Genomic DNA, 26,685 nt, shown 5'->3' with positions numbered 1-26,685 from the left:
AGAAGTTAACATCTCGCCACCATGAAGTGAAATGTGCGGACATCACACCGAGGAAGACGCTCTGCACACTCAGCGGACGAAGCCCTGCGCCGCGACAGGTAGCAGTGGCGGTCCGCAGACGAGAGACTGAGCCTTGCCATGAGACAATGGAATTTCACCCCCCCCAACCCCCACCCTCAATATTTGAGTGCCCAAATGAAAGTGAGCACTACCCACCCTTTCGCGCGTACGAAGTGGGGAAAAATAGGCGGTGCCTTGTCAATTCGATTTGTAGCCCTGCGCCACCCGACCAGAGCCACGCGAAGTCAGCTGTCGTGTGGGAGAAAAATGTGCCACGTCGATTTCGTTTCCCATAAAAAAAATCGGCAATTTTTTTTTTGAGAAGCAGGCAAAACGTTGACAATTTTGCACAAAATTCGAGGTTGCATCTCTATCTGATGTGATGCCCACACGACGATCCCACCCAAAAGGAATCTCAATCGCGAAGCATCATCTTGGTTGTTAAAGCCTACGTATGAAATGAAGGAAAACTATTTTTTACTGGACTTGCGAATGACATTCATAGGGTTTGTAATGTCTATCTTCTTGGTTCTTTCGGTAAAGTCACGTAGAAGGGAAATAATAAAATATTAAAAATAAAACATAATACAATTATTTTATTATATTATTATATTTTTACATTATATTATTTTATTATATTCTTTTATTATTTTAATATTTCCCTTCTACGTGACTTTACCGAAAGAACCAAGAAGATGAATAATTGCAAACATGAAAGCTTTAAATCGAAATTTTTAATTTTTACTTTAGCCGGCTGAAATTAATTCACGAAGTGCTCTGCACAGTGCCATCGAGCTGCGCTATGAACCTGGTGACCCGCGATCACCACCCTTCACCAACCTGCCCTGACCAGTGTGGTGAAGTATGGCCAGAGAACCCCCACGACTGACATGGCATTGGTGGATTGCTCTTCATCCATTGGTGGATTGAGAATGGATGGAATTTATCTTATAATTTTTTTTTCATAAAACGAAATACAATTTGGGTTCACGAGATATCTAAATGGCAGTGGCATCTCAAGCTGCTCAAAACAACATTTGCCAGTTGCTCCTTTCCATTCATGGACGTGACCACGTGGTGGCACTTCCACATTCCTATTTCTGGGACGAGTCTGGCTTCTGTAGGATGAACACTGCTGATTTAGCTCAATTCAGCTCGCGTGATTTTATCCTGGACATCTGCGAAAAGAGCTTCCTAACTCATCGGATTCTTCCAGTGTAAATTGAAGGATTCTGATCTATCCTGGAGACACGATGATGACCGTGCCGAGCCAACCCCCTTGTGACTGGGAATTGAACTTGTACCAGCACTACCTGGCCAGAGAGAATTGTACTGTCAGTGCAAGTTGCGTTATAGGTAAAGATCAGTTTAACACGTGGGATTTCGCGACCAACATCATCCTAAATAGAGGTTTCTTGGGTCAGATCACATAAATATATAAATGTGTCTTTAAACCCGCCACCACCCGACACAGCCAACTAGTAAGGTTTGTCACATAAACAGAACGTGGCAATTCGTCATTAGTACAGCACACCGGTGTGTTGGAGAGCCAAGCCACAACAACTGGCTTCATCAGGCGACAGTTCACACGGAGGACATGCAAACGTTAATGAAAAGTGACAATCTCTAAGATGATTATGGGCCATAATGGAAGATGCGTATGTGTGGAGGCATGCTGCGAATATTTGCACGCCGCTTTCATCTGTTTCCACTCATTTGTTTTCATTTAAAGCTAACAAATATTCGGTGACATTTTTTCACGTTGACTTATTCGTCGACGCCGAGTCTGGAACTTAATTCAATGACCTCCGAACAGGAGGTGGCATGTGGTTGGCTTAGGGCACCAACGCTGCTTCACGACGTTCAGCCGGCATCGCCTGGAGCCTCGGTTTTACTCCAGGTTTCAGGAGTGCGTGATTGACCCTGCGGTTTGGTGGCAGAGTGGGCTGATGTTACAACTCATCCTGCTCGGAAACTCAGAATATGTATTCATTGTGGAGAAATCCAATGAGATATGAAGCTCTTTTTTACAGATGTCCAGTAACCAACGACTGCATAAATATAAAGTTAAGATTATATTTGATTGTGTAATCTGGCTTCTTTTCCAGCTCTTGAGACGTAAACATTTCGATTTCATTGCTAAGGAACAAACACTATTAGCGTGGCATACAAGAGGTTTGGATGCTGTCACAGCAGTGTAAACGGTCAGCACGCCGCACTTGCAACCCAGAGGCCACGTGGCAGTCGAGACAACGGGGCAAGGTGTTTAAGTCACCCTTCCATCGCCTCTGTCCACACAGCAGCATAAACGGGTTCTACCACAGCCCGGTAGATCGCCAGGTCGTGTGTGGTAGGCTTGAACGTGAGAACTCTCACCTAATTCCAAGACGTCTGGCCAGCGTGGAAGAGTAGGCCAAAACACCCTCCAGAGAAGCCGTCTGGAGCTCCCCTCAAGTGTCGGGCCCTTCCACTAGCAAAGTGGCATTAGCATGCGATTGCAGGGCTGCACCTTAACTTTTATCAGAGGTTTGGCCCGACAGTAGCCGGTCATCCCCCCAGCAGCGGCTTTTGGCTGGCCATCGAACAAAGACGGCCAATGCACCGCGCGCGTTCAGACGCGCTTCTGCGGCCGTCTGGAAAGCTCTCCCTTCCGATATGAGGGAGCCGCTGGAGCTGCGCAATTTTAAATCATCTCGCTTGAAAACCAATTTCTTGAGAACTGCCTGTTTCATCTTCTTGGTTCTTTCGGTAAAGTCACGTAGAATGGAAATAATAAAATAATAAAAATAAAACATTATTAAATAATTCTCACGACGTTTCGGCCACAACACAAGCAGCCGTCCTCAGGTGGAGAACGTCGTGAGAATTATTTTATTATGTTTTATTTTTATTATTTTATTATTTCCCTTCTACGTGACTTTACCGAAAGAACCAAGAAGATGAATCCCTGCAGTCACGAACGCTTTAAATCGAAATTTAACTGCCTGTTTGTGTTTAGTTTGTTGTCCTTCCCCCGCACGTGCGATTAGCGCGGTTGGCTACGTACGGTGCGAAAGGAGGTCAACGTACAAGGGTGGTGGTGAGCACCTGGAGGCAAGGGTGGGCAAATCATGTGGATCTGTGAAACTCAAAAGCCCACTGTAGCGGCGATGTAGCTGGGACGTACATTCATCCCAGCAAATGGCTTCCCGAGAACCCATGTGTGTGGACATGTGAATGTTGTCCTCTCAGACACGTGAGTTTTCTTCCAAGTCCTCTAATGAAGCCCCCCCCCCCCCCCCACCACGTGCTCAACAAAAAAGGCTAAAACGCGGACAATGCAGAACCAATTCTAGATTTGAAGCTTTCGTGACTGCAAGGATTCATATTCTTAGGTGTTTTCGGTAAAGTCACGTAGGTAAAACATTGATATTAATAAAAGTAAAATAAAATAAAAATCCGAAACGTCGTGATTTTTATTTTATTTTACTTTTATTAATTTCAATGTTTTACCTACGTGACTTTACCGAAAACACCTAAGAATATGAATGCATAACCAGCCTGGAAATAATGCCCTGGGGTTCCCTGGATCTGAATGAAGTCACATTGTTGAAGTCGTTTGGTGACGTTAACTTCAACGTCAATGAGGTGGTGGTACATCACTCACCAACTGCGATAAATGAAAACGTCTGTTTCATCACAGGGACTTGACAGCGCAATTGGATTATAATTTGAAGAGAAAAAAATATATAATGACATTCCGAAAATAACTCTGGTAATATATTTTATTATAAATCTTTATTACTAACGCCACCTGGTTGAATTAATAATATCCTAGGACACCTTCAGTGAGTCACAAGAGTTATTGTGTTGATGCAGGTTCATGTTTAGCAAGTAGGGTTAATTCTATCTTGAGTATTTTCTGCGTGGGAAGGAAGTGAAACTCTGCCCAGATCGTTGAAATATCTGTTAGCCCCCTCACACAGTCCAGCCGAGTTAAACCCACAATATTGTATGCCTTGAATATTGCACGTTATTGCAGAGGTTTTACCCACCCCCCCCCCCTCCCATCTTAAAGGCCGGTCCATTGCAACATTGCAAAAGCACAAAGAGAAGGCACGACTCTGGTGGAGGATAACCTGCGAACGTCATGCGGAGCGACAGGCCATGCAGCTTCCATTGCGCAGCCGACGGAACGAAAATACCTCTCAGCCGATTCAGAACGAGCCCTCTTTTGCCATAGCACCAGGAGCTGGCCATGACCACCAACAACCAACCCATTACTCATTTCTTTGAAACGTTTGCAAACCAATTTATTGCAATATTTTTTAACCATCCCTACAAAAAAAAAAAACCCAAACAGTTGTCTATCTCATTCAGACCAAGAGCTGTTTTCAACGTGGAACGAGTCTCATCCTTTTTATATATTTAATTGAAACTCACTCACGTGACATTTGCTCACACTGCAGCTGAGAGGACATTCTATATGGAAGGAAGCTAAACTGTTTTATTCTACACAGGTAAAGCCTACTGAGCTGCGACCTCCATTTCAGAGGCGACCTGGTCCCACATGGTCGCTCATCGAAGTGGCTGATATCATCACAACACGTGGGAATTTATAGTAGCACCCAAATAATCTAAACGGATGATGTTGTTTCTAAATGTGTAGGCGGGGGAGGGGGGCAAAACCGGAGGGGCCCCGGAGAAAAATCCAAGCGACCACCACGGGGAGAGAGAACACGCGGACTCCAAATATACTACAGGCATCGCCGTCAGGGTCTGGGATCGCGTACCTGGCCAGGGAGATGCAAAGCGGTGGCGGGCACCAATTGATTGCTCGTGAAGTTCTCCCACCAGCAACTTATCAAGAGATTTAGAAGCCATTGGGGAAACATCGATGGGCAGTGCACCCCATGCATCAGGGATTGGTTTGCCAGAGAGGTTTTGCAACAGACCCTCTCCCGACATATCCTTCAAGACGTTAAGATCCCTTTAAAAGCAAATATAAGCAAGGTTGCGTCCTGTGATTGAACATGTGAACAAAAACACGTTTTTAATCTATCAGGCTATGAGCTTTCCAGACCAATATTATAAAGCAGCATTTGTTTAACGCAAAACAAACTCTGGACCAGTTTTTACGCATACTGGGTTTCCTCAGCAGTGTCAGGGTGGTTAAACAAATGTTGGTCTATTGACCACATTGTTATTGGCAAGTGCACTCCATGCAATGGGACCTCATTCAACGCACAAAGCAGCGGGTTGCACCTTTTCACACACTCTGCGAGACGAATGTTCGTCGCATGGCGGCCAAAACAAATATGTTTCCATTCTGTGAGACTGGAATGTAGCCAGATCGGAACCAAATCCATCGCGACGGTCGCTGGGCGAATGAGCTGAGAACATCAACTCTCTGGGCGCCTGAGAACCCAGATTAATCATCGCGGCAATAAACCTGGGTTTGAGCACCGGACTCTGTTGTGGACATTTATAATCACAGTAATTGTCATGCACATTCCATGTTTGACACAGGCCTCCACTAAAAGATTCTCACAGGGTTTTCACTCTGGTTTTAAATCAATCATTTTATTGATTTGTTGCCTTCTGGGGCCTTATAGAGCATAGAGGAATGTGCCATTTGTGAGCACGTATTAGGGCCGACAAAGCATACCACGCACCAGCACACCAAAGATAAAGATCCCCCGTATAGCCTTCACCAGACTGTTGGGGCGAGTGCTGTTAGCGAGCACCTATGAAGGCCGGCACATGAGGGGTAGGGTGGCCAGCACACCACGCCTGGCTGCCTTTGTCTCCCTAGTGGTGATGCTTACTACACACTGCAACAGGTGTTCATTTGAGGCTGAGTCGACCTAGGGGAGGCCCAGCATACCAACAACAACCGCCATTCGCCACTAAGTGGCAGAGACGTCACCACGGCTATTGTGCCAGGCTATATGTACGTTGAGACCACGTGAAGTGTTGACGCCCACTGGCAGGAGGTCACGGGGAAGACCCAGGTGACACGGCTCGACTGACTGAGATGACTGGCCGATGCACCACCTGTGCCCCCTACTGTGTCAACTTGATGTGCTTTATCCACTCGGCACTCCACTCATTGTTGTGAGTGTCGCTCCTCCGCCCTCCGTTGTTGTTGGAGGGTGACTGCCGCCAACTGCCCAGTAGCGTCCTTCACGAGCCTCCTCCACAGAGGCTGATATTGACACCACTGGCACCGGTCATCGGCAAGTCCACTCAGCTCCACATCCTCTTGTATCACCCCATCTCTACTCTAGCCCGTGCCGCGCCCGTTTAGTCCCCTCGATCCGGCCGAACAAAAGCTGTTTAGGCATGCGGTGGCTGGGCATGCGGGCTACATGACCCAGCCAACGCAGCCTTGCCTGCCGGAGGAGCTCACCGGTGGAACTTTGTCCAGATCATTCAAGGATATGCGAGCTCCTCACACAATCCAGCCAGATTAAATCCAGGATGGATCGCTGGCAGGCCTGGCTAAATGTTTCTAACCGGCGAAGATGTTCCATTAGGGGGGGTCCACGTTTCGCAAAAGTAAAGAAGGGAGGGAATGAGTGTGGACGAGTAGACCTGAAGCTTCGTGTGGAGCAACCGATAAAAAGATCATGCTGCTCGACTGATTCGGAGTTAGACCTCTGCTGTCAAACCGGAGGCGGTCATACCACATACGCTCACACAGATTATATACATGCGTGTGCATGGGGCGGTGACATCACCGAGACGTCGTGCGTGTGCTGCTTGATGCCCAGGTTCGTGGTTCAAACTATGTGCCCCTCCCTGGTTAATACTGCGGATGTAATGAGCATAAATTCCACCGCGTCGTCTGCTTCAGCAGAGTGTCAAAGATCCTGTGACGTTATTCGAAAAAGAGCAGGCCAAATTTGTGAACAGAAAATAAACGAGTGCAAATTATTTCGTTAGAAAACGAAGAGCATCATCATCCCCCTACTGTCAACACAACGTCCCACGTTCAGGCCGACGGTGCGCTCACCCTGTACCCACACATGGACAGCTGTCACCAGGGGGTCCCCGGAGGGGAAAAAAAACCTGCGGTTTGAGACGTCCATCACGTTACGTTTTTGCGCGCTCGTTCACGAACACGATAGCTCGTCATCCGAGTGCATCGCTCACCCGGTCCCCGGGAAGGCCGATGGGTCCTCTGTCTCCCTTCTGCCCATTTATTCCACTCTCTCCGGGGTCTCCGTGCTCCCCCTGTCGTGGAGGGGGGAAGAACACGGACACTCGCTCACTCGGCATCTGGCCGCGGGCATCTTGACGAGCACCTCGACGACGAGTCGACCTGGGAGGACAGCCCGACCGTGACCTCATTTTCACCGCGAAGACATCGGCGGCACGGCTAAGAGCGCGGCGATGAATTATCAATCAAGTCCCGCCGTCTGCCTGCTCAAACGAGGGGCGAGGGGGAAAGGGAGAAGTGGCCGGGTGGCTCAGCGGGAGGGCAGAGTGGCTCACGATCGAAAGGTCGCGAGTTCAGATTCTGGCGGAGGGTTGACTCAGCCCATCGCTCGTTCCTCCGGAGTCGATAAAATGAGCACCAATTTACGGGCAACGTCAAACAGTGGTTGTTCTAGGGAAAGACTCCCCCCGTCCCCCCCCATCATAGCAATATAAAATTTCCACCTCTGCTTCAGGGCTGTAAGGAGGAGTTGAGCACCACATTGTGTGAGCATAACATCACTTTGACTTGAGAGCACGAATACAATCAGAAATTTTTTGTAAAAAAATGCAAAGAAAAGGCATTTGCTGAAACTTTAACGTGACCGACCTTGTCGCCTTTATCTCCCGCGAGGGTCTTTTCAACCTCAATCTGCGGGGGAATAGAAGCAGCAGCAGTGCAAAAAACATCATAAACACTGGACGATGATAAAACAACAACAATAACAACAACAACAACCTATAACGGTAAAGGTGCAGCCCTGAAATTGCTTCCTCATGCTGCTGCTCAATAAGAGGGCATGGGGCTGGCTCTTAAGTACTGGTCAAATGTCGTGGAAGGAGTGGGAGTTCCCACACTTTACCCCACCCCACGTGACCAGCTCAGCTGACCAACTGTGCCGTACCCGATGGGTGAAGAACCGTGGTGGCAGAGGCAATTGAAGATGCTTCGTCTCGACAACCACCACCAGCGTGCTCTGGGAGATCGGACTGAACTGGCGAGCTCTGGATTGCGAGCGCAATGTGCTGACCGTTACACTGCGGCAGTATCCAATGATATATAATTATATAAATACGTAAAACATAACATTCAGACTCTATAAATTCGGTCTATGTAAATGACCAGAATAATGTGCTCCCATATGTTGTGTGGAAATTCATGGCATTCAAGAGGCAGTTGGAGACATATTAAGATGTAAGCTGCAGAAGGGCTTTGAGACCCGATGTAATCCAGATTAAAGCCAAACAATTCGACACATTTACCCATCCATGCTAAGCCAATAACATTACTCATTTCCCCACTGGGAAAAAAATCAGCATGTCCATGTTGAATCGTGGCCCGAATGCATGCATCACAGAGAGGATCCCGGGTCTACTCTGCGTGGCTGTGAAACGAAATTTACTTGGCAAATTATGCGTGTGGCATATTCCGTCGAAGCTGGCCAGGATGCCGTGTTGAGTTGGGCTTGACTCACAATTGTGAGATTGTGAGATCAACTCTTGGCTGGAGATCAAATCATCATCTCCATCATCATGAGTAGCAGCATTATCATTATTATTAGGAACAGCAGCAGCAATATCAGCAGCAGCATTATCATTATCTTGAGCAGCAGCATTATCAGCAGCAGCATTATCATCATCATGAGTATTATTAGGAGCAGCAGCAGCAATGTCAACAGCAGCATTATCATCATCATGAGTTTTATTAGGAGCAGCAGCAGCAATATCAGCAGCAGCATTATCATTATCTTGAGCAGCAGCAGCATCATCATGAGTATTATTAGGAGCAGCAACAGCAATATCAGCAGCAGCATTATCATTATCGTGAGCAGCAGCATTATCAGCAGCAGCATTGGCAGCAGCAGAAAGAGCAGCAGCATCATGTCGTAGGTTTGGCGGAGAATTCCTAGCAGCTCCATAACGAGCACACAAGAGGCGTACATCACTGATGACTGCCCCGATACACCAACGTGTTCTGGTGCAACAAGCGGACTTCACTGCATTGCCGTGGAATGGCTTCAACAATTGAAGCCTATATCTTATTTTTTCAACCGCCACACTAAAGAGGAGACGTGTGTACACATTGAAGCCCTTTTGTCTATCCACCGCTGCGATGAAGGCCTCGCTACGTCATGTCGATCATGAGCAGGGATCGTTTGACCTAATTTCGCCGCTCTAAGAGTGTCCAAACCGTGCACGCGCGCGAATAAAATTAAAATCCAATTCTTACACCGGCCCCGATTACACAGCTTGACGGTTTCCATACTGCTCCCGCTTCCAGACATTGCGCAGACACGGCGCCTAACGACGACGACGACGATAACGACGAGACCACCGCATCCCCGTGTCTTGACTGTTCGTATAACCATCCGTCCTCCCACGCTATCAACCCCCGCAGCAGTGGACAGAGCAAAACAAATTGTACACAGCAGCACATTGCCCCACACCTCCCCCGCCACGATCTTTAACCGTCCTCCCGTCCGCTCTGCTTCGCCAGGCAGGAAGTGGCAAAGCGAAGGAGATTTTTTGCCGGCGCTCCGGGGGGGGGGAGGGGGGGGAGGATCGCATCGAACTTACAACTTTCCCAGGAGGACCCGGCACGCCTTGCTCGCCCTGGAAATAAATGAACGTGAGATCAGTAACGAGCGGGGCGCGGTTTGTTGATGAATGAGCCATGAATGGACTGTTACGGGGCAAAGCCACCGATGAATGCTTATTGACGATTGTTCCCGTTCTACCCGGGGCCATGGGATGAACAGAAATTGGCATTTGTGAGAAGCGGATTTCAGGAGTAATTGATGTCTTGATGAGAAGGCAATTGTTGCGAATTTTTAGTTTTTTATTTAATTGCCACTAGATTTCTACTGATTAGATTTTTTTCAGCATAGAAAGTCCAGTTTATTTCAAAGGACTGTGTAAGCTCACAAGCTCTTACGGTGGGATTCATCGATAAAAACACCATTTCCATGACAGACGTAACACATCAGAGACAAATTAACATAATACCACAAATGGATGCATACAAAGAAAAGTTTAGAAATCATATACTTTCCAATATAACATTTATCTTTTAAAAGTTTTAGCCAATTAAGGAATCAGAGAAAGTGCAATATTAGGCACAACGAGTGGCAGTGGTAAAACACACCATTTCCCAAGAAACACATTTAAATCTCCAATAATAAAAAATCTAATATATATGCGCTATCAATCAACAGCGTCATTGCAGCCAGCAGTCTCGCAACGTCGCTTCAGAGAAGGGCCCCCAGAAGAAGACATCACGGAAGCACTTCTGAAGTCACTTCAAAAGGCTTCTTTATACAAACTAGAGAAACATCTTTGATAAGCTCTGCAAACAGTGGTCGTTGCATGTCAATGAGAGCCATTTTTTTAGTATTCTCACAGCTGGAATGAGCTGTAAAAAGATGAAAAAAAAAACTATTTTAACGTGAGTTTTGCATGTATGTTGAACTTCTTTCGCACCATACGTAGCCAACCGTGCTAATCGGAGGTGCGCGGGAAGCACAACAAATTAAACACAAAAAGCAGTTGCAAAGAAATGAGTTTTGAATCTATATTTAAATGTGCATAGCTCCAGTGGCTTCCTAATATATATCGGAGGGAAGGGGGTTCCAGATGGCCGCTGTGCAATGTGCAGCCATTGGCGATGAGGCTGGGTGCCATCGACTCGCCACACTTGGGAATTCGATTTAATCACAGATGGCTCGAGCCCAGCTTTGAACCCAGCTTCTCCTGCATCGCAGGCTATGTCTTTAGCACAGCCCCTACAAGCCCACAATTAGCCACCCGTTGACAAGAGGTTCCCACAGACACCGTGCAAGGCAGGAGATGAGGGGAAACCATCATGTGATTTTAAGGTGCGCCATTCAAATTGATGGCATCAGAAATCAGAATATGTATTCATACTGGAGGACATGGCAGTCGAGCGGCAGCACGTTTTGCCGTTGATTGCAGAGGTTCGTGGTTCGACTTCAGCGGCTGCCCTAATTAATACTGTGGGCATAGTCTGCTTCAGGGTGGACATTAAAACTCCCGTGATGTTATTCAGAAAGAGAGTAAGAGGCTGCCACGTGTGCCAGCATCATGGGACAAATCTGATCATGTACTGGCAAATGTCTAAATTGGGAATAACCACGCAGCAACATCAACCACTGCCTACTGTCAGACTAATGCCCACATTGTGCTGCACAAGGACAGCTGCCACTGGGGGCTCCCTCTGGCTAAACTGCTAGGGCAATGGAATGGTTGAGATGAGATGCAGTGTAAGGTGCCTTGTTCTGCTATGGCATTTAAAGAATCTCCCCTACACATGCAAGTCCGTATCCCAAACAGCACGTGACTTACCATGTCCCCTTTACTGCCCTTAGATCCGTTTACTCCTGAAGTTCCCTGTGAAACAAAGAGAACAAGAGTCATATTATTCAAGAACATATATATTCCACCATTGGAATATCCTTTGCCAGTAGCAAAATATGATAATTGATTTTTTACCCTTTTATCTGGCAACAAAACTGACACCTTTTTTACAAGGAGTCATGTTTGCATTGAGCACAATACCAGTGCGCCTTTTGGCGTCATCTGGTCCAACACCATGTGAGACTGGGCTCTAAGAAAAGCTGTCTCGGGTGTGGACCAATCAATTTCAAGGACAGTGCATACATCATCAGAGTTGTGTTTTTTGTTTGCATTCCGACCGCGGGTATTGTAGTCAATGCAAACATGACTCCTTGTAAAAAGGTGTTAGTTTTGTTGCCAGATAAAAGGGTCAAAAACAATTATTAACATATATATTGTTAAAGGCTCTGCTCATGAATAGACACGTGATGAGTAAGAACTCGTAAAATGTTTTATCCATACGGCCAGGATAGATGTGCGTGACATTGTGTAAGAAAGGATGATCACTAACAATGTACACCCAGAGTTTGCTCACTCAATGAACATGCTACCTCGAGGCTAACGAACCAAACGAGACAGAATAACACAGGGCAGCAAAGCACAGCACACACGAGTACAAATAGGGCAGACAATGCACGAGGCATTGCAAATGGCACAGCGTACGCGGGGAGTACAAATGAGATGGAACCAATGAGGCAGTGACAAACTAAAGGGTTACCAGCAAAGCCTCTATGAACAAGGCAGACGGCACAGATGCAATATTGAACAAACCAAATGAGTCTTAACAAATCAGACAGATTAGGCGGACTGAGCGTAAGTGTACAAACAAGAGGGTGGGAAGAAAAAAAAGCGACGAATCAATTCTTGAATGAAATTCAGAGCCGGTTTTCATCACAATTAACTGAATCGCAGCGGAGGGGAGGGGGGGCTAATCGTTACACGTCAAGACAAATTCATGAGTCTCACTGCTCAATTGGGGCAGAGGGGGAGGGGGTGCCATGATTGAAGCACTCCAACTCGCACTCGGAAGAAAGTTGTAAAAGTTCAAATCTTTGTTGCAGGGTCCTTTTTTAAAAAAAATTAACAATGCCCCCCCCCCCACCCATTACAGTAATGTGGAATTTCCACCTGCTGTTCCAGGGGCAGCCAATTGAGACCGGCACCGCCAAATGCCCATGTAGAGAGAAAACTTTGACTCGACAATATAATTTCTCCTATGGATGAACTGGGCCCCTACCATGGGAATGTGGAATTTTGACCACTGCAGCACAGTGTTGGGCACAATCTGCAGGACGCCCTTCTGAGCAGCAAGACTCTTCAAGTTGACTTATTTCGCTTTTAAATCGCTTTCGCGTGTTCACAGGGCAAGGGGAGGAACTTTTTATTGTTATCCAATCCATCATCGGCGCCGTGAATACCGATGTGACATTTTAATTGTAAAAAGAAAATTAAGCGCGAAAAGAATTAATGCTGATTGATGGTTTACATTGTTTTCTTCCGAATTTTTTTACGGTGTCATTTAACTGGCGGCCAACTCAATATGCAAATGCGAACGGTACGAAGCCCGTCGAGTCGACTTGCTTCCCCTTGCGTCATTAATAAACGCCACCTGCCCTTGTCGTCCGCGGGTATCCGTGGAGCTAATTCGACACCGAACAAACCGTTTAATGTGAGGCTATAACGTCGCACGGGAGAACGTGGAAAGTGGCCGCTCCACAGATAAACCTCCAAGGGGCATCTAATCCACACGAGGAAGCTGCTCGCATAGAAGCCTTATTTAGAAACGTGCGCTCAGAGTATTTGGCTGCTGCTATGAATGTCCACGTGATAAGCCATTTCTCTGTTCAGCTGTCATTTGTGGCCAGGTCGCTTCTGAAAAGGAGCTGTACGGGTGAGTGGGCCTTATCTGGTAAAATAAAAATGTAGCTTTCGTTTTGAGGCTCATGGGATAATGTTTAAAAGTAAAACACAAACCTAATAAAACACACCGTTTACTATTGTTATAATAGTATTATGATAATGCTCATTTAGCCGAGAAAGCCTCAACGAGTCTCATGACTTTTTTTTCAAGAGGACCCCGGCTAATTGTTCGCAGTAGGTGGGCAGGCAAGGCGAGTGGAGGCGATGGTTAAAACAAAACTAACCGTTATTATCTTGGACACTCTTAAGAGTGCGTGCTCTTGGCTGTCTTACTCGGGGGGGGGGGGGGGGGGGTTTGACGCTTCGGGAGTGAGAAAGGAGCGAAAGCAAAAAGAAAGCCGATGGACTAACGGGTAAGCGTGTTGGCCACTCGCTGCAGAGGTTCGCGGTTCATCTCCAGCGGCCGCCCTGGTTAACACTGCGGCGGTGTAACTGACCGTAATGCGCGCCGCACGCTTCACAGTAGACGTTAAAGATTCCGCGACGTTATTCGTGGGATTGGGCCACGGTGCGCTGGCATCGCGGTCCGAAAGTTGGCAAAAAACACGTTAAGAAAAGTTTGCCCCGCAAATGATTCAATCTGCCCAGGGATGAGAATGAACAGAGGCGGCGGGTGGAGCCAGGGAAGAGTTGAGACGACAAAAAAATAATTCCCATCGCTTTTTTTCGCGAGTTGTTCAAGACAATGCCACGCGGCGCGAGCGCGGCTCTCGGCGCGTCGGCCTCGTGGACGGGGAACTCACGTCACTCCCCGCCAGACCCGGGTCTCCCTTGTCTCCCTTGTCCCCGATGCGTCCGTTGACGCCGGCTGGCCCCTGCGTCCAGCCGCAGACGGATTTCAAACCGGACGAGTCATCGAGGGTTGACAAGATGGTGAAAAAGCCGGTTGTCATCACAGTACAGCCAGCCAGTCATAGCCAACACAGACAGAATGGTATGTGCGATCATCCGCCTGCCCAGAGGTTCGATCAATTGTCACTAATTTCAGGGTCGTTTTTAAGATTCAAAAATCTGTATTTTTGTACAAATTTTACCATCCCGTCTGCACAGTTTTGCCCGCTCTATTAACCTCAATGAAGCCTCAGCAGTTTAAATTAGAAATAATCGATTCTCACGAACGGACAATTCCATATGCGCCTCACTCGTGCATGGGGGTGGAAACGAGGATCTCGGTGGCAGGGACTTACTGCTCCAATTCGCCGAATAAAGGGGGCCCACCCCCCTACCACGAGCGGGCAACCGACGTCACGTTTCACGTCACGCAAGACTGACCAAAACACCAGGCTACCGCCGACGCATGCTGCCATGGAAGGGCTGCCAAGGTTCACGGTACAAGCCGCGCCTTTGTGTTGTCGTTTGTTGTCGACCGTTCCCCCCCCCCCCTTCCATTGATCGATCGCGATTGGGTCCGTACCCCTCGTTGTTTTTTTTGTCATTGTTGTGCATTGTTACGGCCTTGAGTCCTTGCATTTAACAAAAATCTAATAATTTTTTTATCAATTTGTATACGTAAGAAATTTCTGATTGTTGCTGGCCACTCGGTGTTTGTGTGCCTCGGCTCGGCAACGTTGATAAAATAGGACGCCCGACCATCGTCCACATCGACCTGCGCAGGTGGACCTGGCGCGTTTTTTAAATATTATTTTACTGGCTACATTCGCAAGTTTAAAATACCGAATCAACCGCGTTAAAGTTTGACGACCATGAACACTATTAGGGCTGAATAAAACGCGGTGGGTTATACGTTTAAGAGTTATGAAGCTCCCCCCCTCACCTTTTTTTTTCATGATGGGCCACTAAAATTTGAAAAGCAACGTGGGTTTGCGAGTTATTATTCGACGCATAATTGATTTGGCAGAAATTCAAGGCCATGAAAGGGAATTTCATTTCAAAGGGAGCATCAAGGCTTGTTTCATATTCATTGCGTTTCAGTGGAACCTCACTGATTAAGCCGGCAGCAGCTAATTAGCGAGTGCCTGAGCAATTTGATCTGCATGGGTGGTACTGCGGTTAAAGGGTGCACGACTCACGATATGAAGGTCGCGGGTTCACATCCAGGTCGGGGTTCGACTTAGTTAATCATTAGCATCATCGTCGTCCTTTTGTGATACATAACACGAGCACCGCTTTGTTTAAAGTGTCGTGGTTAGCGCACCAAACTTGCGATCCAGAAAATAGCTCGTTTAAAACTCCCGGCCATTCGAGCAATGGGACACGTTTCTTAAATCCCTCCACTCCTGTCCACTCAGCAGAGTAAATGGGTACTGCCACAGCCAGTGAACTGGTAGTTCACGTGTGGTGTGCGAGAGAGCCATATATCTCTTGTTCAGAAGCAACCTGGCCACAAATGATAGCGCAACGAAGTGGCTTATCATCACGTGGAAATTTATAGCGACAAACCAAATACTCTCAACGCACATCCATTCTAAACTTGGAGGGAGGAAACCAGAGGACCAGAAAAATAATCAATGCGACCACGTGGAGAACATGCCAACTCAAAATATACAGGTGTCAGGGACGAGATCAAACCCACGACCTCCTGCATACCAATCAAGTAAGTTAACATCTCGCCACCACGGCACCCCTGCCACCTGCAACATCAAAGTAGGTAATCTTATGTCAAATGGTTTCATCCTCCCGATTGATTAACTGGCTTCTGCTATGGGAACGAGGAATTTCCGCAACTCGTATCGGGGGCTGCCAATGGAGATGAAGCGGCCGCCCCACGGATCGTTTGAGCGGGGCGGCGCAGTTAAGATTCTAAGATTTGTGACTCGTGGTGATGCTGGCGATGGCGACGACGCATCCCGAGTGCTTTGCTCCAGGTACCCGAAATCCACGGATTCCTGTTGCGCCAGGCTGTCCAGTGTCACCCTGTGGGGAAGGGGGGGGGGAGCAATAAAATTAATTGAAACAAATTATGAAAACATGAAACATGTGGCAGGTTTACATGAGAACGTCAAAACTATTCAGAAAAAGCAAGCGGCTTGGGTAGGACACGTCATGTATGTGTAATCACAGGGTGCCACCTGTCGACCTGGAAGGGTAATCACAGGTTTGGGCAAGGTTACATAACAACTAATCAGAAGGGGGGCGTATCTGGGTTAAAGGTAAAAGGTGGGGTTAGTCGGGAAGCTCTGGGAACCTGCTGGAAGGTTCTGGAAGGGGGCATGGCCAGAGGCGGTGCCTGGCCACGCCGAGACGTAAATAAGGGGGATGGAACCGCAGGTTCAGGGTTGTTGTGGGGTCCCGGGTCCTGGCTGTGTCGCTGCTTGCTGCTCATCTCTCTCCATCGTCTCTCTTCATCATCTCTCTCCATCATCTCTCGCCGTTCATCTCTCTCCATCATCTTTCTCCATTGTCTCTCTTCATCATCTCTCTCCATCATCTCTCTCCATCATCTCTCCATCATCTCTCTCCATCATCTCTCTCCATCATCTCTCATCATCTCTCTCCATCATCTCTCTCCATCATCTCTCTCCATCATCTCTCTCCATCATCTCTCTCCATCATCTCTCTCCATCATCTCTCTCCGGCGTCTCTCGCTGTCGTCCGTCCGCAAGGAAGATCCTCTGCACGGCTCCCATCGCCGTCATCGTCACACCAGTCAGCCAGCCGTGTGGTTGGATGGGACTATGTAGAGAGGTCGGCTGTGCGTAACTAAAGTAGAGACTATATATATATATTACCCAGTGTTTTGCCCAGCGAGAGGAGACGTGTATATATAAAAGACACCTGGGAGCCAGAAATAATTTCCCTCATTAAAATGCAAATCAATTTATAACATTTTTGACATGCGTTTTTCTGGATTTTGTTGTTGTTATTCTGTCTCTCACTGTTCAAATAAACCTACCATTAAAATTATAGACTGATCATTTCTTTGTCAGTGGGCAAACGTACAAAATCAACAGGGGATCAAATACTTTTTTCGCTCACTGTATATCTAGATGTATCGGCCTGTGTTGTGCCCAGTGTGAGAATAAGAAACTCTCGAGACGACGTGTTTTGGAAGTGGCTCACGACATATGTATGAATGCTGAACTTCCTTGGTGCCATACGTAGGCAACCGTGCTAATCGGAGGCGTGGGGGAAGGACAACTAATGAGACACAAAAAGCAGCTCTAAAGAAATTAGTTTGTCAATCTAAATTATTTTAAAGTGCATAGCCCCAGCGGCTTCCTAATATCGGAAGAGCATTCCAGACGGCCACAGAGGCGCATTTTGAAGTGCGCGTAACGAGATAGGATGATGGCCTCCTGTCAGGAATGCCAAGGAATGGAACGCCTCGGAGAGGGCTTCCATAAAGGAGATGGAGCGATGAAATCGGCTCGAGTGTGCAGGCTTAAGTTTGCATGTTGCATCGCAGGATCATGAGACGTGGCCGGTGCTTGGGAAGGCCTTTATCCAGCAGTGCATTGACCATGGCTGCTGATGCTGATGCTGAAGATGATGACACAATAATAAACACATCTCACCTTGGGTCCAAGCGCTCCTGCTTCTCCCTTTTCGCCCTGCAAGGAAAATCAAATCAGGCACGTTCATTATTCCCGTGGAGAAAAAACACAAAAAACAAAGACACCATATAGCCTTACCATCAGACTACTGGGGCAAGATAAAATACAAAGACAAAGATCCCCCGTATAACCTTAACAGACTGGAGGGGAAAGTGCTGCGAGCGAGCACCTATGAAGGCCAAAACGGAACACTAGAGGGTGGGTGGCCAACACCACGCCCAGCCACCTTTGTCTCCCCAGTGGTGATGTTTACACACCGCACCAGGTACTCATTTGAGTCCGAGTCGACCTAAGGGAGGCCCAGGACCGGTTCAGATAATCTTCACTGATGGTGCTGGCCATGAGCTGGAATCGAACTCGGGTCGCCGGGTTCATAGCGCAGCGCGCTAACCGCTACACCACCGCTCCCCATACTGGGGCAAGAACACACACACATCTACCATCAGGCGTCGACGCATCACACCAGGACAACTTTGACCATCACCAAGTCCTAACCCACAGCGATGGGAGACAACACATGTGGGCGCAAAGGGAAGGGGAGGGAAAAGTGGCGGCGCAGTGATTAGCGCACTGAGCTCCAACGAACCCGGCGACCCGAATTAGATTCCCGCTTCCTGCCACCGGGCAATAGGGCCACCCGCAGGAATAGAAATGAAAATAGCAGCGCCGTGACTGTGTTCGAGCGGCACGTTAAGACTTTCCTTAATATAATAACCGCGCCGACGGAATGTATCAAACTCTGCGAGCGCGAGGCTGCTGCCTCGCCTGTTGTCATGCGGCTGTTTTTTTCCGCCGCCATGTGGAAATATAAATCAAAGTCTCGGGGTCGGATAGCCGAAGCTGAAAAGTTTTTTTTTTAATGAGACACAAACGACAGTCCCATCACAATCCTAAGCAAGCACAGCTGACATTTATATATCGATCACGTTGCCCGGACAGCTCGCTGATTTCTTGTTTCTTTTCGACCTTGCTATACTGGGTGTTTGTGTGTGTATATATATTTATGTTTAAATATTTTACAAGTCGGGTTGGTTGCCCAGTGATTAGGGCACACACAGATCACAGTAGGATAGTTGGCAATTATACATTTGTATTTACATTACATCCAGCCACGTGGTCCAGCGGTCGAGCGAGCGGCTCGCAATCGGAATTCACTCAGCTCAACATCCCTCCGGTGTCGATAAAACGGGCGCCACTTCGTGGGGAAATTCAACCGCGGTGGCCCTTTGGGAAGACTTGCTCCCGCCACGGGAATGCAGAATTTCTGGCACTGGCTCAGCGCGGGGGCTGTATAATCAGGAGATGAGCAACTTCTTGATGCTCATTCGAGCAGGAAGCCACTCACGACTTTTTGTTGACTTTGACTATTTGTATGGACGTGGCGTCAGCATGCGAACGCATCTCAAGAAGGTGGACAAACCAGTGGAAGCGCGTCGCGTGGAACAAGGAGGCCGATAAATCGTTTTTGCAGTTTTTGTTACAAAATTTTAAATGCACTGCCTGTGCTCACTCCACCCTGGCTGGGGCCTGCGACTGACTGCAGGCTGGGGCGCCGTGGCAGAGGGATGTTCACTACCTCACCCGGTGTACAGGAGGTAGTGGGTTCAATCCCCACCCTGATGCTGCTGTATATTTGGAATTTGCATGCTCTCCCCGTTGTTGCGTGGATGTTTCTCCGGGTCCTCCAGTTTTTCCCTCCACATTTATAATCAACATGCGTTTAGAATATTTGGCTGGTGCAAATGTCCACACAATAAGCCACTTCGTTGAGCTATCACGTGTGGACAGGTCGCTTCTGTTAAAAGCCATTTAGCTCAGTGGGCCTTACCCGGTAAAATAAAAAGTTTAGTTTAATAGTTTTCATTGATTGATTGCTGGATGAAAGCCTTCCCCAAATCCACTGCTGATGTTAGCCGTGGCCATGAGTTAATCTCAGATCACCGGGATCGCACCGCGGTCTCGGGATAATCTTCTTGGGCCGACTCGCGCTGCGGGCGAGTTTATTATTTGGCACAGATTTGCGTTTGCGCAGTGTTTTTGGAATTCGCAGCTGTTTTTGTGCCGATTTACCTTTGCTTTGTGGACGCACGTTATTCTGTTTGCTGCTGCTGCTGCTATTTTGGCGACCCATTGACAAAGGAAATGAGAATCAGAATATTCATTTATACTGGAGTAATCCGATGAGATGCAAAGCTCTTTTTTTCTCACAGATTCCCAGTAGAAATGGGGGACAGAAGATCCGACGAGCGTGCGTGCTGCCACCGAGAGACGCGTGCTTGGGAATTACGTGGAGAGGGATGGAGAGAGGGCACGCGGCGGATTGGAGAACATCAACAAAGTCGGAGACACCACGGGAGGAGGCGGCCGCTGGAAGGGGATGATGGCTAACGGTTTTGAGATTCGGCGTAGAGTGGCAGCCGAAGGAGGCATATCACTCTGCTGGAGGATGTGCCCAGGCGGGACGGAGCGATGACGATGAGAGATGGCGATGGTGGCGATGTGTTGACGACCTTGAAACGTGATCCTGCTGCACCACCGCTGCTGTAGATTCCACTGGTTCTTCATGTTCTGCAGATGTAGATGCCACTAATTCTTCATGTTCTACAGATGTAGATGGCACTGGTTCTTCATGTTTTGCAGATGTAGATACCACTGGTTCTTCATGTTCTACAGATGTAGATGCTAATTCCCTTTTGTGTTTGCGTTTCCTCTCTACCATCTCTAAAAACTTACCAAGAGGTGTCTGCACAGTCACTCTCTTCTTCTCTTCATAAATCAACTTGTAACAGGCAATAGCATCGTGAACAGCTGCCAACACCTTCGTAACCCTTGCAGTGTTTGGGTCCTGCAGTGCTTGCCACCGAACGGCCACCGCCATCTATTGCACGGCTGTTGAACTTACAACTCTCGGTCCGAACAGGCGACTGGACATATGGACAGGTTTAATTTTTTATTTAAAGCTTTCGTGACTGCAGGGATTCATATTCTTGGTTCTTTCGGTAAAGTCACGTAGAAGGGAAATAATAAAATAATATAAATATAAAACAATAACAATTCTCACGACGTTTCGACTGCAACACAAGCAATCATCATCAGGTGTGAAATCCACAGCAAGAAAATGTGAAAAAAGTGGCGGTTTTTCTTAACGTCAGGACCACAGACAGCGATTTGGCAGTTGGCCAGATGGACGAGTCCATCTGTGTTCGGAAAAGAGGAGGGGGGACTTGTCCATCTGGCCAACTGCCAAATCGCTGTCTGTGGTGCTGACGTTAGGACAAACCGCCACTTTTTCAAATTTTCTTGCTGTGGATTTCACACCTGATGACGATTGCTTATGTTGCAGTCGAAATGTCGTGAGACTTTTTATTGTTAAATATATATATTATTTTATTATTTCCCTTCTACGTGACTTTACCGAAAGAACCAAGAATATGGACAGATTTGTTCGTATCTCTGAAAGTTCGCAAAGTTGAATATTCGTAAGTAGAGGAGTCCCTGTCATGTGGAATTTCCATTATTTGTCTCAGCACTGAGTGCCACATCACGGCTTGTTTAAACAGGAAACCGGTTTGATGTCTTGAAAAATATCAATATATATCCTTGTCAATGTGTTGCCAACGCCACTTCTACAATGAAATCATTTGCATCGACTCTCAAACAAGACCAGTGCCAATTAGTGCGCAGACAAACAATCAATACATGACAATCAATCGGTCCATGAATGCGATCGAACCGGGTCGGGAGCCCATTGAGATTCCTGATCTCATCTGTGAAGACAGTGTTTGGTGACTTGTGAAAGTGGAGAAGAATTTGAAATGCAACCAGTGAAGCCACGCAAAGAATCCGTGATCGATTCCCAACCACGGCTAACATCGGTAGCCTGTGATATCAGACACGGCCCCCCCCCACACCCCTCTCTGTCTTCGCCACCGCACACTGACCAGTGTGGTGAAGTATGATCAGAATTCCCTCCATGGCCGACACGGAGTGGGTGATACCTTCATTCACTGGTGGATTGAAAATGTCTAAGAATTCATCATTGTTATTATTACTTTTATATTTAATATTTTTTAAAGGGAACACTGAATTCCCATTGTGTAATAGGCATGAATTTATAATGAGCCAAGAATGTCTGATTGTGTAATGCGCGTGACGTCACACCACATTCCCCCCCATCATTAATATTCATGAGCGGGTGGATTTTTACACTCACGCAGAAGGTCGAGCGGAAATATTTTTTTCGCAAATTCGCTTTTAGTTTAATCTTTTTTTATTGAAAGGGAATCTAATAAATAATTATCCGCAGCAACAAAGTGGATTTGGTGTCATTATTTATTTCTTCAGCACTTGAGACAAAAGGTAAGTCTAATTTATGCTTCTACATTATAGTAAAATAGACATTTCTCGGTGACTTTCCAGATATTGTATCGAGTTCCAATTCATTTCAACCCCAGCGACCGAAAGCAGAAGAGAATAAAGTAGCAGAGCAGTGAATTTGAACAAATTGAAGGTCAGTTATATACAGTGCTACAGTGTCATGAAGTGAGGTTTCTATGACTTCGTTTTGTGCAAGATTCACTGCCATCAAATTTACACAAGATACAATTATACTCTGCTCAATTTTTCGTAAATATTACAGCTTCCGTCCTTTGACGGGCAAACAAGCTCGTAATTTTATAAGAAAAATAAACTTCTATTGGAAACTGCTGCCAACAGCAGTGCCGCTTACCCGTGTCAGTTCAATGGGCCTCTTCTACACAACCCGGTAGGGCACGCTAATATTGCATGCCCTGTAAATGGTGTTTGCCACATAGCAACAGAGCTGACATGTTTAGTCCTTTTAAATGTATTTATATAAAAAAGTGCCTCAGTGTACCAAGGCAATTTGAGGAGAGGTGTGCAGTGGTCACATCAAGAAGCGTCTGATTGGAGTTCTTACGTTCTCTACTTCCTCCCGTAACTTAAACCATGTCATTGGTGCTAACCACGTATTGCAGAGGAGGCCTGTCCTGCACAAACAACTATAATGTTCATAATATAATTATTTTTGGGTTAATATATAAAAAAACCCTTAGATTATGGATGATAAATTAACTAAAATGTTATATTATTTATTGGATGTTTAGATAAATGGAAACTCCACGTGCCAGGAACTCTGGAACACATCTACGATGAGATAACGATAAATGTTTAGAGGCAGGCCACGTGAAGATTTTTTTAAAAGCCACGTGGAAAATCTATCGCGCATCTATTATATGACAAGGCAGATCGCGCTGCCTTGGATTCTTTGCCTTCAGACATAATGCCAATAGCACAAACAGAAGAAATTGAGGAACAAAGGACCATCGATTCTTTTTTCGTTTAACTACGTTTCCGTACACACCGCCATCCTGCTTGCCGGACTGCCACGCAGCCCTGTATTTTGGGGCATCCCAGCGCATGGTAACTTCTTCGCAACCAAATCACCGCATGGCCGACAGCGCTGTGCGGTGGGTATGAGTCGTGACACGTGAAGAGTCTTCTTGCCAATGACGTCTGGTAATAACGGCACCATTTGTCGAAATCGGTCCAAGCTAGCCTTGCTTACGCAAATGCGGTGTGATAACACTGGCCTGGAAAAGCCACTAGGCTGACGGACTAAAAAATAACCTTGATTCACATACGGAGGCACAGAATGGAGTTTTTGCTCGAATGAGCTTTGACCCATGATGAGAATGGCTGCTAATGGAGGCGCCAGAGTGTTGGGTTGACCGCGGTCTTGCTCGCAAGGGGATCGGGGTTATGGACAAGGGCTCGGATGCGGTTTCTTACCTCTTTGCCCCGCATGCCAATTTGCCCCGGATTTCCCAGTCGCCCGGTCTCGCCTTTGTCTCCCTTCGCCCCAGGATCTCCCTGGGGGGGAAAGGGCGGCAGGGGGAGCAGGGCGGGCGCATTCGATGTTCAGAGTCAAAGGCAGCTTCGCAGAGGCACTGTCACGGTCCTCGACAGACAAGATCTCTGGCTTGTGATGTTGGCAGACGGAGACGGGGAACACATCGGGGGATGAAACAAGGCAGACACAGAAGTGCGCAGTTACGAATAAACAAGACACATGCGGTGAATCGATTTAGAATGATTCAGCCATGATCAATCCACTGCTGGATGAAGGCTTCCCTCACAGACGTTGCCATCTACTAAAATATTAAACTTTTGTTATTTTACCAGGTAAGGCCCACTGAGCTATGTAGCTCTGTTTCAGCAGCGACCTGGCCACAGATGATAGCTCAACAAAGTGGCTCATCATCACGTGGAACTATAGCGGCAGCCAAATACTCTAAACTCACGATTCTAAACGTGGAGGGAAAAACCGGAGAAAAATCCACACGAACACGGGGAGGGAGGGACACGCAAATTACACGTGACTTTATAGAAAGACCCAAAGAATATTCCTATGTCAATGTCCATGATTTTTGTTCCATAAGGTCATATCCGGTAGTAAACTTGTTTTAATCAGTGATTAGCACGGTTGGCTACGTACGGTGCGAAATAAGTTCAACATATACACGTATATATAGACACAAACAGAGACAGACCGAAAGCCACAGAGAGATGGGTGTAGTATTCAAAATCTGTATTTATTCACAATTTGTATTTAGCCAGGAGGAATCTGATGAGCTACGTATGAAGTCTCTTTTTCACAGATGTCCAGCAAGATGCAACATTATACACGACCACAGACACACAGACTGGATGTTATCATGATATAGAGAGACAATACACAGATACTTGTTGCGACAAAGACAGATTCTGGTGGACAGGCTTAGCTCAGCTGAAGGTGGGACAGATGTGAACAGACATAGACAGACACCAACAGACTGATGTGAAAGTGGGTAGCGGTGTTGTTGGATGCCAACACACACAGAGACAGATGGGTGCAGTGATAGAGGCATGTCGAGAGACACAGTTGGACAGACATAGAAAAGATGGGTGACATGAAGAGACAGGTGCAGACATAAATAGATCGGAGTCATTATATTTTAGACAGAAGAATTGCATATACACTAGTCACCGGCAAAATACACTGGCAAATAGGGACACATATGTAGATATAGAGACACACACAAAAAAAAACAAGGACACACATCTCCCATACAGCCTACAACGACTGTTTGGGCAGATGCTGTTAGCAACTACACAGACAAAGATCCCCCGTATAGCCTTAACAATGTGTCGGGGCAAGTGCTGTTAGCGAGCAGCTATGAAGGCCAGCACGGCAAACGAGGGGGCGTGTGGCCTGCACCACGCCGGACTGCCTTTGTCTACCCAGTGGCGATGTTTGCACACCGCACCGGGTGCTCGTTTGGGGCTGAGTCGACCTAGTGTGTACTATGCACATCGTGTGCACACACTCACACATCCCACCGTGAGATTCACGGTCGTTCCCCCTTGGGGGGAATTCCCCCGTTCCAAGAATTACTCTGCTCCTGACTTACATCCTGGCCCAGGCAGCATTTAATTACAATCGTTCTGCAAATTTTTAAACAAAACGATCCATCATTGCTCCCTCCGGTTAAGACACTGACAGTAGTGTGTGTGTGTGCTCGCGCGCATGCATGCGTGTTTACCTCTGTGTACGCAGGAGCGTGCGAATGTGTGCACGTGTGTACACGCAGATGTGTGCGTGTGTGTGTGTGCATGCGTTTGCAATCGTCACGTCGTGAAAGTCTGAATTAACAGGTGCTCTCTGATTACATTTGCCTTTACAATCTAGAAAGCTTATTCGGATAAGGGTGTATGTGTCTCTGTGTGTGTGTCTATGTATCATGTGTGTATCATGTGTGGGGAGCGGTAGTGTAGCGGTTAGCACACTGCGCTACGAACTCAGCGAGCCGAGTTCGATTTCCGCTCACGGTCAACACCGGTGGCAATTGTCTGAGCCAGTCCTGGGCCTCCCCTAGGTTGACTCAGTCTTAAATGAGTACTTGGTGCAGTGTACAATCAGTACTGGGAAGACAAAGGCGGCCGGGCTTGGTGTTGGCCACCCACCCCCTCGTGCACTGTGCCAGCCTTCATAGGTGCTACTCACCAACAGCAATTGCCCCTACAGTCTGCCAAGGCTATACGGGGTATCTTTGTCTCTGCGTAAATTGTGTGGAGCGGCAGTGTAGTTGTCGGCGCCACCGTGTGTGGCTTGTAAATGTGTGTCACAGAGTTCATAATCCAAGAGACCTGGAATCAACTCCAGCATCTGGTGGTAAATTGGTGTCTGAACCATGGCCTTAATGGAAATAATACATTTACCATCAGCACATAACTGCCTGACTTTGATGTGTGTTCAAACTCACCGTGAGTCATGGCGAGTGCACTGTTTAAATGTCACTTACCTTGTCACCTGGCCTGCCAGACAGTCCAACGTTACCCTGCAATTAAACAAAACTCTTTAGATCATAACAACAACATAACAGGACCCATGCAAATGCGTGAGACTCGAAATCTCAATCACCTTACATTTTTCTCAGGAAAAATATAGATATAACCTTCATACATTTCACACCTCCCGATTGGAACGGTTGGCTACGTAACGGTGCGAAAGAAATTTCAAAGTAAATTAAATACA

At 47.1% G+C, this 26,685-nt stretch overlaps 1 protein-coding gene across 1 annotated transcript in view; it reads right to left on the bottom strand.

Annotated features, from left to right (window-relative positions):
- The window catches only part of LOC133356477 (collagen alpha-1(VII) chain-like), a 103,319-nt gene that overhangs the window by 31,289 nt on the left and 45,345 nt on the right, over window positions 1-26,685 (bottom strand). Inside the window, exons 16-24 of the mRNA XM_061574008.1 lie at window positions 26,453-26,488; window positions 23,901-23,981; window positions 18,051-18,086; window positions 16,405-16,449; window positions 14,319-14,390; window positions 11,605-11,649; window positions 9,820-9,855; window positions 7,853-7,894; window positions 7,198-7,278 (exon numbers count right to left, since the gene is read on the bottom strand). Coding sequence (XP_061429992.1) covers window positions 7,198-7,278; window positions 7,853-7,894; window positions 9,820-9,855; window positions 11,605-11,649; window positions 14,319-14,390; window positions 16,405-16,449; window positions 18,051-18,086; window positions 23,901-23,981; window positions 26,453-26,488 — 474 coding nt within the window. The remainder of the gene's footprint in view (window positions 1-7,197; window positions 7,279-7,852; window positions 7,895-9,819; window positions 9,856-11,604; window positions 11,650-14,318; window positions 14,391-16,404; window positions 16,450-18,050; window positions 18,087-23,900; window positions 23,982-26,452; window positions 26,489-26,685) is intronic.

The sequence above is a fragment of the Lethenteron reissneri genome, chromosome 54, assembly GCF_015708825.2.
Source record: "Lethenteron reissneri isolate LAM-NWPU_2019-01 chromosome 54, ASM1570882v1, whole genome shotgun sequence".
In the NCBI taxonomy this organism is placed as follows: Eukaryota; Metazoa; Chordata; class Hyperoartia; order Petromyzontiformes; family Petromyzontidae; genus Lethenteron; species Lethenteron reissneri.
Note: the sequence above shows the minus strand (reverse complement) of the source record. Positions and strands in the feature narration are given on the sequence as shown.